At 43.5% G+C, this 19,338-nt stretch overlaps 1 protein-coding gene across 4 annotated transcripts in view; it reads right to left on the bottom strand.

The window, feature by feature from the left end:
• Positions 1–19,338, bottom strand: part of LOC115198160 (RAS guanyl-releasing protein 2) — a 51,919-nt gene that overhangs the window by 19,216 nt on the left and 13,365 nt on the right. For 2 of the 4 annotated variants that reach the window (XM_029759904.1, XM_029759902.1), the window contains exons 2-9: positions 11,190–11,329; positions 10,789–10,891; positions 10,482–10,538; positions 10,062–10,193; positions 9,361–9,511; positions 8,851–9,024; positions 6,096–6,212; positions 5,585–5,866 (exon numbers count right to left, since the gene is read on the bottom strand). In XM_029759904.1, coding sequence (XP_029615764.1) covers positions 5,585–5,866; positions 6,096–6,212; positions 8,851–9,024; positions 9,361–9,511; positions 10,062–10,193; positions 10,482–10,538; positions 10,789–10,891; positions 11,190–11,259 — 1,086 coding nt within the window. In that variant the 5' untranslated portion in view covers positions 11,260–11,329. Of the gene's footprint in view, positions 1–5,584; positions 5,867–6,095; positions 6,213–8,850; positions 9,025–9,360; positions 9,512–10,061; positions 10,194–10,481; positions 10,539–10,788; positions 10,892–11,189; positions 11,330–16,541; positions 16,637–17,940; positions 17,961–19,338 lie in introns of those variants that run through there. The other 2 variants (XM_029759905.1, XM_029759903.1) reach the window with 2 other exon arrangements.

Below are 19,338 nucleotides of genomic sequence, written 5' to 3'. Positions count from 1 at the left end.
CTGCCATGGTTTCACAGACGTATTGACTTTTAACTCCATCTTCTAACATCTATCCAAACGAAGCTGAAGTTGAATAAACCGTATAAAGCCAGTGAACTTTATGATTGAGTATCGACCACTTCTAAGCAAACTTCCACAGGTGTCCTTCAACTCATTGATGACTGTCAACAGAGTCTCTAATAAAAAAAAAGAAAGCACACAGAGCATATTTCGCAATAAAGAAATTCCCTGTCCACATCCAACCCACCAATTATAATTTTAGTCCGTCATAACTTAAATCCTGCAGCAAATTTTGGGGACCCCTTTCCAATTGAAAATATACATCATGGGATAAAAGCCCCACCGGAATTTTACACCTGGAATTTGGTAAAAATATTGTAGGTGTGCACAGAAATACCTAACACACTGTGATCCAGAATGTTATCATCACAAAGCTTTCTTCTTAAAACACCGCACCCCTCAACCATCAAAAACAAAATTCTAACCAATAGAAATCTATAACCGAAATACAAGCACTGATTATTGGCTAAATGAAATTCAATTTCATCACAAACTTCAATGTTACCAAATTATAAATATAGATTTCAAAATAGCACAACACCTCGTCAAGAAATTTGAATTAAGAATGGATTTGTTGAACTACCTGTTGAGGAGAAAATCGGCATTATTTTAGGAGAAAACGTAGACAGTAGATATTGCTGCAGATGAAACCCTGGCCTGTCATAATATTAGACACACAATAGCACCCTCCATGTCATACACATGGAGCCTTGAAGATTTCATTTCTCAACTGTTGCCTGATTATTCTATTTGATGTGTATAATTGTATTTGTTGATATACACTATATATACACAAAAGTTTGTGGATTTGCCTATTTCAGCAACACCCGTTGCTGACAGGTCTAAAAGCAATCGAGCATACAGCCACACGATCTCCATAGACAAACATTGACAGTAGAATGGCCCGTACTGAAGAGCTCAGTGACTTTCAATGTGGTACTGTCATAGGATGCCACCTTTCCAACAAAATCAGTTTGTCAACATTTCTGCCCTGCTAGAGCTGCCCCGGTCAACTGTAAGTGCTGTTATTGTGAAGTGGAAACGTCTAGGAGCAACAACAGCTCAGCCGTGAAGTGTTAGGCCACACAAGCTCACAGAACGGGACCACTGAGTGCTGAAGTGCGTAGCGCGTAAAAAACGTCTGTCCTCGGTTACAACACTCACTACCAAGTTCCAAACGGCCTCTGAAAGCAACGTCAGCACAAGAACTGTTCGTCGAGAGCTTCATGAAATGGGTTTCCATGGCCGAGCAGCCTCACACAAGCCTAAAATCACCATGCGCAATGCCAAGTGTCGGCTGGAGTGGTGTAAAGCTCGCTGCCATTGGACTCTGGAGCGGTGGAAACGCGGTCTCTGGAGTGATGATAAACTCTTCACATCTGGCAGTCCGACGGATGAATCTGGGTTTGGCAGATGCCAGGAGAACACTACCTGCCCGAATGCATAGTGCCAACTGTAAAGTTTGGTGGAGGAGGAATAATGGTCTGGGGCTGTTTTTCATGGTTCGGGCCCCTTAGTTCCAGTGAAGGGAAATCTTAACGCTACAACATACAATGACATTCTAGACTATTCTATGCTTCCAACTTTGTGACAACAGTTTGGGGAAGGCCCTTTCCTGTTTCAGCATGTCAATGCCCCCGTGCACAAAGCGAGGTCCATACAGAATGGTTTGTCAAGATCGGTGTGGAAGAGCTTGACTGGCCTGCACAGAGCCCTGACCTCAACCCCATCGAACACCTTTGGGATGAATTGGAACGCTGACTGCGAGACAGGTCTAATCAGCTATGTTCCAACATCTAGTGGAAAGCCTTCCCAGAAGAGTGGAGGCTGTTACAGCAGCAAAGGGGGGACCAACTCCATATTAATGTCCGTGATATTGGAAAGAGATGTTCGACGAGCAGGTATAAAACATTAAGAACACCTCCTCTATCCATGACATAGAGTGACCAGGTGAATCTAGGTGAAAGCAATGATCCCTTATTAAATCCACTTCAATCAGTGTAGATGAAGGGGGGGGAGACAGGTTAAAGAAGGATTTTTTAGCCTTGAGACAATTGAGACATGGATTGTGTATGTGGGCCATTCAGAGGGTGAATGGGCAAGACAAAATATTTAAATGCCTTTGAATGGGGTATGGTAGTAGGTACAGTGGGGGAAAAAAGTATTTGATCCCCTGCTGATTTTGTACATTTGCCCACTGATAAAGAAAGGATCAGTCTATAATTTTAATGGTAGGTTTATTTGAACAGTGAGAGACAGAATAACAACAAAAATATCCAGAAAAACGCATGTCAAAAATGTTATAAATTGATTTGCATTTTAATGAGGGAAATAAGTATTTGACCCCCTCTCAATCAGAAAGATTTCTGGTTCCCAGGTGTCTTTTATACAGGTAACGAGCTGAGACTAGGAGCACACTCTTAAAGGGAGTGCTCCTAATCTCAGTTTGTTACCTGAATAAAAAGACACCTGTCCACAGAATCAATCAATCAGATTCCAAACTCTCCACCATGGCCAAGACCAAAGAGTTCTCCAAGGATGTCAGGGACAAGATTGTAGACCTACACAAGGCTGGAATGGGCTACAAGACCATCGCCAAGCAGCTTGGTGAGAAGGTGACAACATTTGGTGTGATTATTCGCAAATGGAAGAAACACAAAAGAACTGTCAATATCCTTCGGCCTGGGGCTCCATGCAAGATCTCACCTCGTGGGGTTGCAATGATCATGAGAACGGTGAGGAATCAGCCCAGAACTACACAGGAGGATCTTGTCAATTATCTCAAGGCAGCTGGGACCATAGTCACCAAGAAAACAATTGGTAACACACTACGCCGTGAAGGACAAAGCCTGCAGCGCCCGCAAGGTCCCCCTGCTGAAGAATACATATACATGCCCGTCTGAAGTTTGCCAATGAACATCTGAATGATTCAGAGGACAACTGGTGAAAGTGTTGTGGTCAAATGAGACCAAAATGGAGCTCTTTGGCATCAACTCAACTTGCCGTGTTTGGAGGAGGAGGAATGCTGCCAATGACCCCAAGAACACCATCTCCACCGTCAAACATGGAGGTGGAAACATTATGCTTTGGGGGTGTTTTTCTGCTAAGGGGACAGGACAACTTCACCGCATCATTTGACGGGGCCATGTACTGTCAAATCTTGGGTGAGAACCTCCTTCCCTCAGCCAGGGCATTGAAAATGGGTCGTGGATGGGTATTCCAGCATGACAATGACCCAAAACACACGGCCAAGGCAAAAAAGGAGTGGCTCAAGAAGAAGCACATTAAGGTCCTGGAGTGGCCTAGCCAGTCTCCAGACCTTAATCCCATAGAAAATCTGTGGAGGGAGCTGAAGGTTCGAGTAGTCCAACATCAGCCTCGAAACCTTAATGACTTGGAGAAGATCTGCAAAGAGGAGTGGGACAAAATCCCTCCTGAGATGTGTGCAAACCTGGTGGGCAACTGCAAGAAACGTCTGACCTCTGTGATTGCCAACAAGGGTTTTGCCACCAAGTACTAAGTCATGTTTTGCAGAGGCGTCAAATACTTATTTCCCTCATTAAAATGCAAATCATTTTATAACATTTTTGACATGCGTTTTTCTGGATTTTTTTGTTGTTATTCTGTCTCTCACTGTTCAAATAAACCTACCATTAAAATTATAGACTGATCATTTCTTTGTAAGTGGGCAAACGTACAAAATCAGCAGGTGATCAAATACTTTTTTCCCCCACTGTACCAGGCGCACCGGTTTGTGTCAAGAACTGCAACACTGCTGGGTTTTTCACGCTCAACAGTTTCCTGTGTGTATCAAGAAGTGTCCACTGCCCAAAGGAAATTCAGCCAACTTGACACAACAATGGGAAGCATTGGAGTCAACATGGGCCAGCATCCCTGTGGAACGCTTTCAACACCATGTAGAGTCCATGCCCCGACAAATTGAGGCTGTTCTGAGGGGCAAAGGGGGGTGCAACTCAAACAGCACACAGCGACTGGCGGTATCGATCTCCCTCTAGATGACCAGGCTAATAAAGGAACTTGACAGGAAATCAACATTTACATATCCCAATTGGAAGTGGGTATTAGGTGAGGTTGCATCATGAATGGCAATTAAGAATGTGTGTGTGTGTGTGTGTGTGTGTGTGTGTGTGTGTGTGTGTGTGTGTGTGTGAATGAGTGAGAGAAAGTCTACCCACAGACGTCAGCTCAATGTCTAGATTTGATTTACATTTGGTTGAGTTGTCAACTAATGTGAATTCAACAGGAAATCAACACAAATGTCAACATGTCATTGGATTTAGGTTAAGTGCTGGGTGACAAAAAACACTAAATTCCCTTATGTTATGACACATTGTTTTTGGATGTTGAATTTAAATGGAAACAACGTTGATTCAACCAGTTTTTGCCCACTGGGTAGCTGAAAAGCAGAAAGAGAGAATCGTTTTTCACTGTGCAAGCCAGAGTGCAGTACACCTTTGGATCTTAGCCGGAACACCAGAAGAACACACAGGAATCATGCGAGTATTCACTATCACTTTTCACTGGAATGGAAATGACATGGCAATATCACAGTCTTACGGTGTAAAATAAGCTTTATCAGAGGAAACAGGAGTGGGAATACATTTGAACAGCAGAAATCGGAATGCCCTTTCGAGGTAGTCATTAGCTATTTCCCAGTAGAACCTATTGGAATTTGCAATTCCTATTAGGCCATCAAGCTCCCTCTCCATCCTTGCACTCCCAACAGGTCCCTTTCAATATATTCCCTAATGTTGAGTAACAGTCCTTCTCTTAGCCACACGCCATCATTGATTCCATTCATTTGTGGTAGATTACTGTATTAGTATGTTACAGATGTCGCTCTCTCTCCATCTCTCTCTCCATCTCTCTCTCTAAGGATTAATATGCATTCTTAACTGCCAATTAAGCTCCAACCTCTCTCTCATTAACATTTTCTTGGAAGTCCTTAACTGAAGGTAACCCCTGCATACATAACCATATTATTTTATTGTCAATTATGCATATTCTTGTATGTCCTCTAGTTCACCATGGTAACACGTAATTGCCAGAGATTTGTTGACAGATTATATATCAGTGTGTAAAAAAAAGTTCTAATTGCTAAACGAATCATCCTCCCTCTGCCATCTTGGGCCAGCAGTTTATCTCAATGACAGTAACCAGGAAAACCCCAGATAAATGAAGGTTACATCCAGATGAAATCTGCAACAGATAAATGAAGGTTACATCCAGATGAAATCTGCAACAGATAAATGAAGGTTTCATCCAGATGAAATCTGCAACAGATAAATGAAGAAACAAGCACGGTAGAGTAAAGGTTGAATAAATGTCAAATGAAAACGTAGATACAATGATACATGAGAAACATACCAACCCCCATTTAGCAGGAATATCTGTCAAACACATTTAATACATTTTGAATATGAACCCCCCCCCCCGGTCATTGTCACTACAAACTTGTCAAGACAGTAGAAACAGATCTGGGACCAGGCTGTGTGACACTAACCGTAAGTAGGTTAAGTAGGTCTGTGTTGGCATCGATGCTGGGTGGCGTGGTCTGGATCAGCGCCAACTCCTGGAGAATGACATACAGCTGTTGGCTCTTGGCCAGGTTGACCCTGCTCTTGCCTGGGTCGGCCCAGTCAGACAGCGCCACATGCACGGCGATCAGGTCCTTGAGGTGAACGCCCAGGATAGGAAAACGGAAGCCTGTGCAGTCGGAGAAACGACGTCGGTACTGGCTGTAGTTGCCGCACGACGTCACCAGTTCAATCAGGCTGTTGAACACCTGAGGGGATGGATGGATGGATGGATGGATGGATGGATGGATGGATGGATGGATGAGGGAGGAAGGGTGAAGGAGAAGAGGAAGAGAGGAAGGATGGGGCATATGTGGGTTAGCGTGTGCTAACGTTTCTAAATCCTTCCTGTTTTCAGATAGTAATTGTGGTGGTAACACCAGGTTGTTTGTAAAGCGATAGCATGGAGTGTAGATAAGGCATGAGATGTTAGCTCACCTTGTTGGTCTCGTTGCTGATGTGTGACTGGGTGTCTTTGAGGCGAGATATAGAGCTGTTACTGAGCCCACCCACCACGGCCATCAGAGTGTTGAAGTTCTGAAGCTGGAGCAGTTTCTACAGGAGAGAGAAGATGGAGAGAGATGTACTGTCTTACCCCTCCTACTTTCCTTAGTTTGCTACTGTACCTGAACTCCAAATGATTAACTAGCCTAGACCTACCTGAACTCCAAATGATTAACTAGCCTAAACCTACCTGAACACCTACCTGAACTCCAAAGAGGAGAGAGAAATCAGAGGGAGAGGGGAGTGGATGAAATTTGAGGCACACAATAAACCAGGAGATAGACACAACAAAAATCCTGGGAAGGTCACACACACACACAAACACAGAAGCAATAAGAGGCGCTCCTTGGCTACACTAGAATATTGCAGGGTCTTGTCTAATAATACCATTGAAACAGTAGGCAGAGCAGCACACATTCTAATCATTGTGTCACAGTTGCAGTAGTACTTTGTGAATGGAGCTCCGCAGGGGCAAAGCCTTGCCCTTCAGCCCACATGACATCCAGTGAAAATCAATGGGGTCGCAGCTGTTTGGGAGGACTGCCAGCGGGCATTATTTGGTTAAGCTCAAATACCCGCCTGGTCGCTCCAATCAATGGGCAAAGCTCTGTGGTAGCCTTTCAGGCTGGAGGCTCTACTAAACTGCTGTATAAAGACCGACTAACAGTGACACTGACTAACAGTGGCAGGTATCAATAGCACAGGGAATATCAGCGTCTCTTGTCGATATGCCGAAGCGTTCCACTGTGTGACATAAGTGATGTTCTGCATTAAAGCTGTGTGTGTGGAGCATTGTAACAAACAACTTAACGACTGACATATACAATATCTGATGCATGATCGGAAATACAGGCAAGCAATATGTTGACAAACAAAAAGGGATGTATGGGTAAAAACCTATGGATAATGATGAGACGTTACGGGAGAGAGAAGAGAGAAACTAAGACTACCAAGAAAAGTAGCTAATTCAGACGAGACCCTGAATAAATCAGAAGATAGATGAAATAAGGAATACCGCTGTGGTAGGGAGGATATGCAGAGTGACAGAGGAGGGAGGGTGTGAAAGGAGGGAGCGAGGAAGCAGGAGGAAGGAGAGAGCAGGAGGTAACCCTTCCCTGGGGTCTATTGGAGCTGTATCACAGCTTTGGAAAATACTCCCACCCAACTTTTAGGAGGGTATATATATATTTTTCTTTTCTCACTATCCCAAATAACAGAGAGAGAATTCTTTGATCCTTGAACATTTCGGAAGGCAAAGTGTTTTATTTAGCAAACTCAGTCGGGGTGCTAAACTAGCTAGCGAGCACCCAGCTGGGATATTTGAGCTTGGGTATATTTGTCAGAGAAGGGTTGAGAAAAGGGGGGGGGGGGGGGGGGGGGGGGTGTGAGCCTACTGTGGCGTCAGTGAATAAATCATGAAGAGTTTGTTTTGGAGAGGAGAGAGTGGCGTTGGAGAATGAGTGAGGCACACTCCAAACATTCTTCTAAACTTTCTTCTCTAACAAATCCAAATATAGCCTCCCGTCTGGCAGTAGTAGTACTGTGAAAATAACACTACTGATAAGCACACTTGGATAAGTTCTGTTAGGAATAATGGGCAGCAATTGTCTACGAACACAGTTCATAACAATCGAAGCGTAACTGCCGGTTGTGTGTAAGGGTAGATTGGTATCTATCCAATCTCTGTCCATATCTCATCTCCCCCCCTGTCCTCCCTATTCCTCTCCATGACAGAACTCCTCTGTCTCATCTCCCCCCCGTCCTCCCTATTCCTCTCCATGACAGAACTCCTCTGTCTCATCTCCCCCCCTGTCCGTCCTATTCCTCTCCATGACAGAACTCCTCTGTCTCATCTCCCCCCTGTCCTCCCTATTCCTCTCCATGACAGAACTCCTGTCTCATCTCCCCCCATGTCCTCCCTATTCCTCTCCATGACAGAACTCCTGTCTCATCTCCCCCCATGTCCTCCCTATTCCTCTCCATGACAGAACTCCTCTGTCTCATCTCCCCCCCATCCTCCCTATTGCTCTCCATGACAGAACTCCTCTGTCTCATCTCCCCCCATGTCCTCCCTATTCCTCTCCATGACAGAACTCCTCTGTCTCATCTCCCCCCCATCCTCCCTATTCCTCTCCATGACAGAACTCCTCTGTCTCATCTCCCCCCCATCCTCCCTATTCCTCTCCATGACAGAACTCCTCTGTCTCATCTCCCCCCATCCTCCCTATTCCTCTCCATGACAGAACTCCTCTGTCTCATCTCCCCCCATGTCCTCCCTATTCCTCTCCATGACAGAACTCCTCTGTCTCATCTCAACCCCTAAGGCTTTACTACGATCCATGTCACTGCTTTAAGTGGCCCAGGACCCAACCCCTTACCCTAACCAATTGGGATTATTTGTCTGAATTTAACCAGTCACATGACTTGCCTACTAACCAGTCACATGACTGTCCTACTAACCAGTCACATGACTTGCCTACTAACCAGTCACATTTGCTTCGGCCCTGGAGATGAAGCGTCCTAGCCTGGTCCCAGATCAGTTTGTGCTCTTGCCTGCTCCATTGCTGTCATTGTACAACCAAACATGACAATGCGTGACAAGTAGATGACATAATAGAACAAACAGACTGGCACTCAGAACAAGAGTGAATAATATAAGGAAAAGTCCAATGTGCCCCAGCCTACATACCTGAGCCACCCTGATGAAGTGGGAGATGACTGCAGCCCTCTGGGGGGCGGTGGGCTTGCTGAGCACCATCAGCTGGATCCACTGAGACACACTATTGAAGAGTGTGATGAAGCGCTCCAGGATGGGGTTGTCTACCGTGCAGCCATGCATCACAAAGCTGTGGTAGTCCTGGAACTGGAGGAGGGGAGTGTGTGGGGATACAGTGGGCATACAGAAGCTGACTCACATATAAGTCAGCATAGGTCCCATGTTGAATGACCAATGCAAAGGCAGTTTGGACAGCAGACCAGGGTTCAAAGAGTATGTGTTTCCTTTCAAATACTTTGAGTGTTTCATTGAGCCTGCCTGGAGTGCCAGATAGATGGGATTTTCACTTTTGGGACTATTCCATTAGTTCCATTCCACTATGCAAGCTCAGTCAAGTGCAGGTTTAAGAATTTGAAAGAAAACAAATATTATTTGAACCCAGATCTGGTGGACAGACACACTGCTCCCCACAGACCCACATACCAGTATCTTGCAGAAGGACTTGTACTCCAGGTAAGTGAGGTGTGTGGCAAGCTCGCTGGAGTCCAGGTGGTCAAACAGCAGAGACATCTTCCTCTTCTTAGACATGGATGGCTGCCTCTGGGTCACCTGACGCTTCCACTTGTATGACGGCCTGAGAGGGACAACAAGCACACAAGGTTACTGTCATGAATGAGCCGAGCACACAAAATGCAAACGTGGAATCCAAACTTAATAATGCACTGTTTCACTATGTTTCTGAAACAGAGCGATATTCAGTTTTGCATCCCAGGCTAACAAAATACAGCATGCTGAATCAAGCCTCCGCAATGAAACTAGGAAGAAAGAAGACACTACAGAAGATGCAAGAGAAGAAATACAACTGTTTATGAAACTCTGCTGTCCCATGAAAGCACCCTATAGCAATAGATCATCCCTAATGACCAACTAGGGATACCAGGGTCACAGACAGACAGAAAGGCACTGAACTTTCTGTTGTTTTCTAAACTTTCGTCTGTTTTAATGCGGTTTTCTTTTTAGATCTCCGTTGAGTATTTCTTATACGGCAAAATCACTTGAAATGTGTGTAACATGGGGGACACTCACACACTGGTGGAAGCTGGTGGAGGGAGAAATCACAGTAGAACGGAGAGACACTTCACAGACACAAACAATTTAGTGAAGTGTAACATGGGGACACTTACACACTGTCGATGTCGATGAGCTGACTCTGGTGCTCGCTCCCCTCAGTGGTCAAGAGGTCCTTGAGGTCTTTGATCTGCTCTGCCAGCTCTGGGTTTAGATTGAACTCCGCTGGGAACTCACTGATCCAGTACCTAGAGAGAGGGAGAGAGGGAGACAGAGATAGAGAGGGAGGGATAGAGAGGGAGACAGAGGGAGACAGACAGAGAGAGAGAGGGACAGAGAGAGAGAGGGACAGAGAGAGAGAGGGACAGAGAGAGAGAGAGAGAGAGAGAGAGAGAGAGAGAGAGAGAGAGAGAAGGGAAAGAGATAGAGAGATAGAAAGAGAGAAAGAGAGAAACACAGAGACATAGTGAGAGAGAGTTAAGCAATAAAGAAACTTCCCCAACCTAATAACAAAAGCAATTGTGAATGTGTCTTACTTCACCAAGTGGCAGATTCTTGTCCTGAGCTCAGCGGTGCAGCTCTCCTCCTGTGATCTGATCAACAGTTAAGGTACATAAAACATCTACTAAAACATTTCAAAAACACAATTTTACTATCAGCATACAACCTGACCATGGCCTGACTACAAAAGACGTCATTGCAACCAGTTTTGCACGCTTGGAACATTCCACCCATCTTACCCTTTCCATTCCATTCACTGGCACCTTAAAGAGTATCTGTTGATCTTACAGTAGCTGACAACACGTGATAAGCTGTAAGCAGGTGACTAATGGTGAAGGATACTTGAGCAGTAGTTTCTTTGCCATGTCGGTGGAGGGAAGGTACCAAGGGTGCATCATAAGAAACATACGCACTAGGGAGGGGTCCTTCAAAGTGCCCGTCTCATCTGAAAGAGGACAGACGCATTGCTCATCACTCAACAGCCCCTGTATGTCCTTTCAGACAAATTCTAGAAGTCTTACTGCAAATAAGACAACCAATTATTATTGATTTGAGACCGACAACATTAGCTACTTCAGGTGGTGCATGGACATATGGGAAATTGTATATTATTTATCTTCTTCTCCTTGCAATCTGTTCCTGGAAATGTTATTCTGATTGCACAAAGAGTATATGTTGTTTATTTAGTCATTGAGTAGCATGTATATTTGAGTGCTCATGGACAAATAAAGAGACTGACTGACCAAAGGCTTGGATGCACGCTTCCACCAGCTCATCCACCGTCGCAGACTGATCTAAAGATATGGCCTCCATTTTTCTCCTCCTCCTCTTGTTTCCCAGTGTTCTTTGTCCTCTGCCCTTTCTTCCCAATTCAGATGCACTCCTGGGCACAAAACAAAGAAGGTGAAGATATAGAAGATTAAAGGTATTGCACAGAAACACATTTCACCCAAGAAATGTAACTCCTGTACAAAGAAACGAGTGCATAGTAAGAAAGCAAAAGAAAATGTTGCCGGCTTTGAATGGTTGCCAGTAATAGTCTTATGTCGCTCTGATCTAGTTATGCAAGATATCCAGGAAGTATACAGGAAATGTTGACTAAAACAAAACAATGGAATTAGAACAATAACATGTCTGGATACTGATGGATTGTGGTTAGGTTACATTTGAAAACAGCATACTTCAGCAAACCAACAGATCAAGTGACATACAGTATAACTACAATGGTTCAGTGTCACTACTCTGACATTTTCTAATGAGACGATGTTGCCTATAGAGTCCTCTCTCTGTGGGTCAAACCCCAAGAAGTTCTGGAAAATGGTTAAAGACCTGAAGAATAAACCCTCCTCCACACAGCTGCCCATGTCCCTTAAAGTTGATGATGTGGTTGTTACTGACAACAAGCACATGGCTGAGCTCTTTACTCACCACTTCATTAAGTCAGGATTCCTATTTGACTCAGCCATGCCTCCTTGCCCGTCCAACATTTCCTCATCTCCCACCCCCAATGCTTCTCCCTCTTTTTCCCCTGCCCCGCAACAAAGTTTCTCCCTGCAGGCAGTCACTGAGTCCGAGGTGCTAAAGGAGCTCCTGAAACTTGACCGCAAAAAAACATCTGGGTCAGATGGTTTAGACCCTTTCTTCTTTAAGGTTGCTGCCCATATCATCGCCAAGCCTATCTCCGACCTGTTTAACCTGTCTCTCCTTTTTGGGGAGGTTCCCATTGCTTGGAAGGCAGACACAGTTCGTCCTTTATTCGTCCTTTAGCTGGTCCTAACTGTTATAGACCTATTTCTATTTTGCCCTGTTTATCAAAAGTCTTGGAAAAACTTGTAAATAATCAACTGACTGGCTTTCTTGATGTCTATAGTATTCTCTCTGGTATGCAATCTGGTTTCTGCTCAGGTTATGGATGTGTCACTGCAACCTTAAAAAGGTCCTCAATAATGTCACCATTGCCCTTGATTCTAAGCAATATTTTGCTGCTATTTTTATTGACTTGGCCAAAGCTTTTGATGTGGGCCGGCTAAGGAGTATTGGTGTCTCTGAGGGGTCTTTGGCCTGGTTTGCTAACTACCTCTCTCAAAGAGTGCAGTGTATAATGTCAGAAAATCTGCTGTCTCAGCCACTGCCTGTCACCAAAGGAGTATCCCAAGGCTCAATCCTAGACCCCACGCTCTTCTCAATTTACATCAACAACATAGCTCACGCAGTAGGAAGCACTCTCATCCATTTATATGCAGATGATACAGTCTTAATACTCAGCTGGCCCCTCCCCAGATATTGTGTTAAATGCTCTACAACAAATCTTTCTTAGTGTCCAACAAGCCTTCTTTACCCTTAACCTTGTTCTGAACACCTCCAAAACAAAGGTAATGTGGTTTGGTAAGAAGAACGCCCCTCTCCCCACAGGTGTGATTACTACCTCTGAGGGTTTAGAGCTTGAGGTGGTCAACTCAACTCATACAAGTACTTGGGAGTATGGCTTCTCTCAGCACATATCAAAGCTGCAGGCTAAAGTTAAATCTAGGCTTGGTTTCCTCTATCGTAATCGCTCCTCTTTCACCCCAGCTGACAACATAACCCTGATTAAGATGATCATCCTTCCCATGCTAGATTACGGAGACATCATTTATTTAGATGTTCTTTACCGTTCGGCCATCAGATTTGCCACCAATGCTCTTTATAGGACACATCACTGCACTCTATACTCCTCTGTAAGCTGGTCATCTCTGTATACCCGCCGCAAGACCCACTGGTTGATGCTTATTTATAAAACCCTCTTAGGCCTCACTTCCCCCTGTCTGACATATTTACTGCAGCCCTCATCCTCCGGAAACAACACATGTTCTGCCAGTCACATTCTGTTAAAGGTCCCCAAAGCACACACATCCCTGGGTCGCTCGTCTTTTCAGTCCGCTGCAGCTTGCGTCTGGAACGAGCTGCAACAAAACACTCAAACTGGACATTCAAAGACTCAATCATGGACACTCTTACTGACAGTTGTGGCTGCTTTGCGTGATGTATTGTTGTCTCTAACTTCTTGCCCTTTGTGCTGTTGTCTGTGCCCAATAATGTTTGTACCATGTTTTGTGCTGCTACCATGTTGTGTTGCTACCATGCCGTGTTGTCATGCATTTCTGCCTCACTATGTTGTCGTCTTAGGTCTCTCTTTATGTAGTGTGGCGTCTCTCTTGTCGTGATGTGTGTTTTGTCCTATATTTTTATTTTATATTTTTATTTTAAATCCCAGCCCCCGTCCCTGCAGGAGGCTTTTTGCCTTTTGGTAGGACTTCATTGTAAATAAGAATTTGTTCTTAACTGACTTGCCTTGTTAAATAAATGGTTAAATAAAAAATGTAATAGATAAATATGACCCAATACTCAGAAATAAGTATTTTACAGTACGCACAGGGAACCTCATTGAGGTTCGTAGGGACACAACATCCCATACAGAAACAAAAGTACATTTAAAATACATTTTTAGATAAAAAAAATGTGGATACATGTGAAACATTTAAAATTGGGTAAATAACGTATTATTTGTTTTACATATTTAATCGATTTTAAATACACTTCCCACTTGGTTACGGACACACCATAACACCGCTAATCATCCACTGTAAAAACATATAATACCATTCATTGGAAGCACAAGACCTAGACCTACACTTGGTGGCCAGAAAAAGTATCCCCATTGATCAATACATAAAGAGTCATTTAAGAAGCCAAGTGAGGAAGCCCTTTGGCTACCCTGTAGACTAGATGTCATAGCCATGCATTTCTGGACCATTTCCAAGCATTTGAGCAAAGATGCAAATGTATGTACATGCATATCTGGAATACATTTAAAGGCTTTACATGCAGTTGAGCAAAGATGTAATAAATATACATGTATTTGAAATGTAATTTTTTACCGAATGGGATGTGACTGATAAAAACCCACAGACAACAAGCAGCTGATACAACTGTCAGTCTTGCAATAACCCCCTTTTACCCGGAAAACCACATCTTATCACTTCCTGGAATAGCATCGCAGTCATTAACTTGCACACGGGGGAAAGAATACAAGGCATGTCAATCATCTCACCCTGTAGTTCCACATCCTGTTTTTTCTTAGTATGCTATTTTAGTTAGGTACTGCTCAGCAGGATGGCAACAAATCCTCATGCCTACCTTCCCCAAACACACAGACACACAACTTAGAGAGAGAGAGTGCATTCAATGAGGTCACACTGTTGTCACATTTATGGGGCAGGGAAATACAACTTTTGTCACCAGTCAGGAGATAAAATAGGCCAAACTGAACTGTTAATAAGCACAGTGGGGAGATGAGGTTAGAGCACACAGATGTAGATCTTCATTTAACACAGCTTGCCTTTTTAAACCACAAATACACTACAAGTTTGACATTTTTTACATTGCAGGAAAGCTCTCCTGCAACAGGGTGATCAGATTAAGATCCTACATCTGTATATTCTGCCTCCGGTTCCTAGGAATTCACATTAGCTCTGAGGCAAGTAAGTAAGTATGTGCATTAGGTCTCCACTGCATAGTGGGTAGAGATGGAGGGTGTGTGTGTGTGTGTGTGTGTATGTGTGTGTGTCTCATGTTTGCGTGCGTGTTTGGACTCTAGCCTGCACCAGCAAGAAGGGTGATCTTTGGTGTCTGGTTTGCATAGGAATGGATGATGGCACTGCAGCCGAAGTGTGTGTCACAAAAGAAAGAAGCCTTCTTCCCTTGACTGATTCTGCTGCAGAGAGGTGGGTGGACACACTCAATTACAGGCTTCACAAGCAGTCTGAGACACAAACATACACAGGGGCTCAGAGAGGGAGAGAGCGAGAGAGAGCGCGAGTGAGACAGAGACCTCAAAGCCCTTAACCATCAGTCAGTGAAATCAGGATGACAGAGGTGCTGCTGCCACACAGCCTAGTAGTGGGACCCATACCTCTATTAAAAACAAGTGAGAGGTAGGCATTTGTCTGAAGCTGAAAAAGGGTATTCACATGAGCACTACAATGCCTACTTCACCCATGCTCTACCAAGGTTTCCCAGCAACCAGCTTTGACCTACTACATTAGCTATGTTGGTCTATTGTACTTTAAACCATGTGTATGCAAGTTGCTTACGATTCAAACCTTCTGAAACAGCCTAATTCATACTCTAAAGCCTTGTTCACACTGCAGGCCTTAATGCTCAAATCATTAATCATCCATGGACGTTTCCCAGTTGATTTGAATGTTCAAAATCATAGGGTAAGAACACTTTTAAACCCTCAAAGGATAAGATGATCCAACTTTCAAAATGAGTCCTTTTGGCCACAGCAGTCAACTAGCGAGCTAGCCACAGCAGTCAACTAGCGAGCTAGCCACAGCAGTCAACTAGCTAGATAGCCACAGCAGTCAACTAGCTAGATAGCCACAGCAGTCAACTAGCGAGCTAGCCACAGCAGTCAACTAGCGAGCTAGCCACAGCAGTCAACTAGCGAGCTAGCCACAGCAGTCAACTAGTGAGCTAGCCACAGCAGTCAACTAGCTAGATAGCCACAGCAGTCAACTAGCTAGCTGGGTAGCTTTCTAGCACATTCACTCATTTGTTTGTAAACAATTCACAAGCTAGTTAGTGTAACAGTTACATTAGCTACCACAAGTTCATGTCAAACTGTCAACAGAATAGCTAGCATACAACAAGATGTTCCAAATAACAGTCTAAAAACCCCTTGAGGGCAAATAAATCAGATTTGACCGTTCAGACACAAGTCACATGGCCAGGAATCAGATTTGTATCTGACTTCAAACCACCTATGAATGTGGTTTGAAACGTCGCTTGAAAATCAGATTCCATGTGCTTTTTGGTTGGCCAGACTGCAGGAAAAAGAACAGATTTGATTCAGATATGCAAATAAATAGAATTTGAGTCACTTCAAAACTGCCAATGTGAACACGGCTTTAGAGCACATGCTCCCACAATAACGTGATTTGTTCCTCATACAAGGTCATGTATTGCATTCTTCCCTCCCCCACACTAAGACATTACCCCATTCCACTACGTTTTTAAAAAAAATTATATGCAAGCTTTGCTTTTATACTTACAATACCATCAGGCTTAACAGCAGGTATATTTCACTGGTCACCCCCAAAGTTTCCTTCCAGTTCTCTGCTGCCAATGACTGGAACGAACTGCAAAAATCACTGAAGCTGGAGACTCATATCTCCCTCACTTTAAGCACCAGCTGTCAGAGGAGCTCACAGATCACTGCACCTGTACATAACCCATCTGTAAATACCCCACCCAACTACCTCATCACCATACTGTTATTTATTTTATTTGTTTTGCTCCTCTGCACCCTAGTATCTCTACTTGCACACTCATCTTCTGCACATCTATCACCCCAGTGTTTAATTTGCCATACTGTAATAATCTCACCACTATGGCCTATTTATTGCCTCAACCCCCTTATCCTACCTCATTTGCACACACTGTATATAGACTTTCTCTATTGTATTATTGACTGCATGTTTGTTTATTCCATGTGTAACTCTTTGTTGTTGTTTGTGTTGCAGTGCTTTGCTATATCTTGGCCAGGTCGCAGTTGTAAATGAGAACTTGTTCTCAACTAGCCTACCTGGTTAAATGAAGTTGAAATTAAAATAAAAAAATTGAGTGAGCTGTTTTGTCTTGTAGTAATGTGGTGCCTGCCTGTATTTCCTTAAACTTTTATTTTAACAATACATGTCATTTAAAAATAAATATATTTCATAACATCTTTGTTGGTCAGTAGGTACCCAACATAACAGGAAGTGCTGTGTTGGACTCAGTCACTCAGAGATATAGAGGTCTATAGAGCCTGTCTGCATTCCTGATAGCTGTAACCGTTAGCTTATTGGTGTAATACTGACATAAGCTAAGAACCACTTATTTTCAAAGCATGTGGTGCTCATGTGAAATTTCCTTTATTTTTCAGTTTCAGACTAACGCCTACTGCTCACTTAAAACATATTTTTTGGTGTTTTATCTCTATGGTTTTTACACCGGAACAACAAAATTATAATACAGCAAAACACAGCAATAAAAGTAACAGAAATAATGTAGTTATTAGTATTTGTTTAATATTAACAGCTGATTTTCAAGTGGGAAGCAAAAAAAAAACAGAAACCCATTTAAGCCAATATGGAGTAAACTGGAGAAGAAAAATCCCTGATATATCTTTTAACAAGACAAGAGAAAGCTCCTGGAAAAATACACACAATAATTGACATGTACTCAATTATTTACATGAAAATCTACTTTAAAAAGTTTACTGAAGAAAGGCCTAGTACTACATTACCTGTAAATAATAGTGAGTTATTACAAAAGTACACAATTTACAATCAAATGTACATTCATCAGATATAGTAAATGTTGTACATACAATTCAGGGATGGCCACAATTGCTCTTGAAGAGCTACAGGGTTATGCAGGATTTCTTGTTCAAGCCCAGTTCTACCACACCTGATTCTACTACTCAAGGTCTCGATGAACAGCTGAGGTCTCGATGAACAGCTGAGGTCTCGATGAACAGCTGAGGTCTCGATGAACAGCTGAGGTCTCGATGAACAGCTGGGGTCTCGATGAACAGCTGAGGTCTCGATGAACAGCTGAGGTCTCGATGAACAGCTGAGGTCTCGATGAACAGCTGAGGTCTCGATGAACAGCTGAGGTCTCGATGAACAGCTGGGGTCTCGATGAACAGCTGGGGTCTCGATGAACAGCTGGGGTCTCGATGAACAGCTGAGGTCTCGATGAACAGCTGAGGTCTCGATGAACAGCTGGGGTCTCGATGAACAGCTGGGGTCTCGATGAACAGCTGGGGTCTTGATGAACAGCTGAGGTCTCGATGAACAGCTGGGGTCTTGATGAACAGCTGGGGTCTCGATGAACAGCTGGGGTCTTGATGAAGAGCTGAGTAGTAGAATGATGTGTGGTAAAAACTGCATAATCCTGTGGTTCGTCAACAGCAATTTTGGTAACACCTGATACAAACACTGACGAATGACAAACTGCTGAGAAACACCTGTAAAATGAAAAGTTATTAGACGAGTACATAACACTTTTTATGAATACATATTTACACATTTGACATTGGATAGGTAGTCTAAATCCTTTAGCCGCAAATGTTCTAAGTTGTTGTACACAGTTGTTGTACACAGCTGTCCGACTCCAGTGAAAGAGCACCCACTACCGCATTTATAAATGGCAGTATAAATATGAAAACAGATGGGAGTACTCACAGATTTGGAACAGAACATACGTAAGTGCTACTGATAGTGTGTGATGTACTGTGTGCGCGTGTGAATAAGCCTAAATCAGCTCCACGTGGGCCTGACAAATTTCTTAGCTTCTCAAAATGACAGAAAGTTGTGCCTGAAAAGTAGAAACGTTTACAACCTGTACAACTTATCGCATGCCTTTGTACCGGAGGGATGGCGTGCATGTGACGGATGAGGGCAACGACGTCTTCCTTGAGAGTGGGTCTCTTCACCGTTCTCTAATCCGTAGTAGCAAGACACACGCACTAGTACACGTCACACTCCCTGTCCCTTGTCAATCAACCATGCCAAACAAACCCAAATGCTCTTTTAAGAGACACCTAATACATTCAAATAGGCAGAAACTGTGGGAGAATGGTCAAAATATCCCCTCCGGTAGGAGAACCCAGGACCTTCAAATACCAGGGCGTTGACGCTACACTGAACAAAAATATAAATGCAACATGTAAAGAGTTGGTCCCATGTTTCATGAGCTGAAATAAAATACATTTTCCATAGACACAAAAAGCTTTTTTCTCTCAAATTTTGTCAACAAATGTGTTTACATCCCTGTTAGTGAGCATTTCTCATTTGCCAAGAT

The sequence above is a fragment of the Salmo trutta genome, chromosome 8 (genome assembly GCF_901001165.1).
Source record: "Salmo trutta chromosome 8, fSalTru1.1, whole genome shotgun sequence".
In the NCBI taxonomy this organism is placed as follows: domain Eukaryota; kingdom Metazoa; phylum Chordata; class Actinopteri; order Salmoniformes; family Salmonidae; genus Salmo; species Salmo trutta.
The sequence above is the reverse complement of the archived record's forward strand: the minus strand, read 5'-3'. Positions and strand labels throughout refer to the sequence as shown.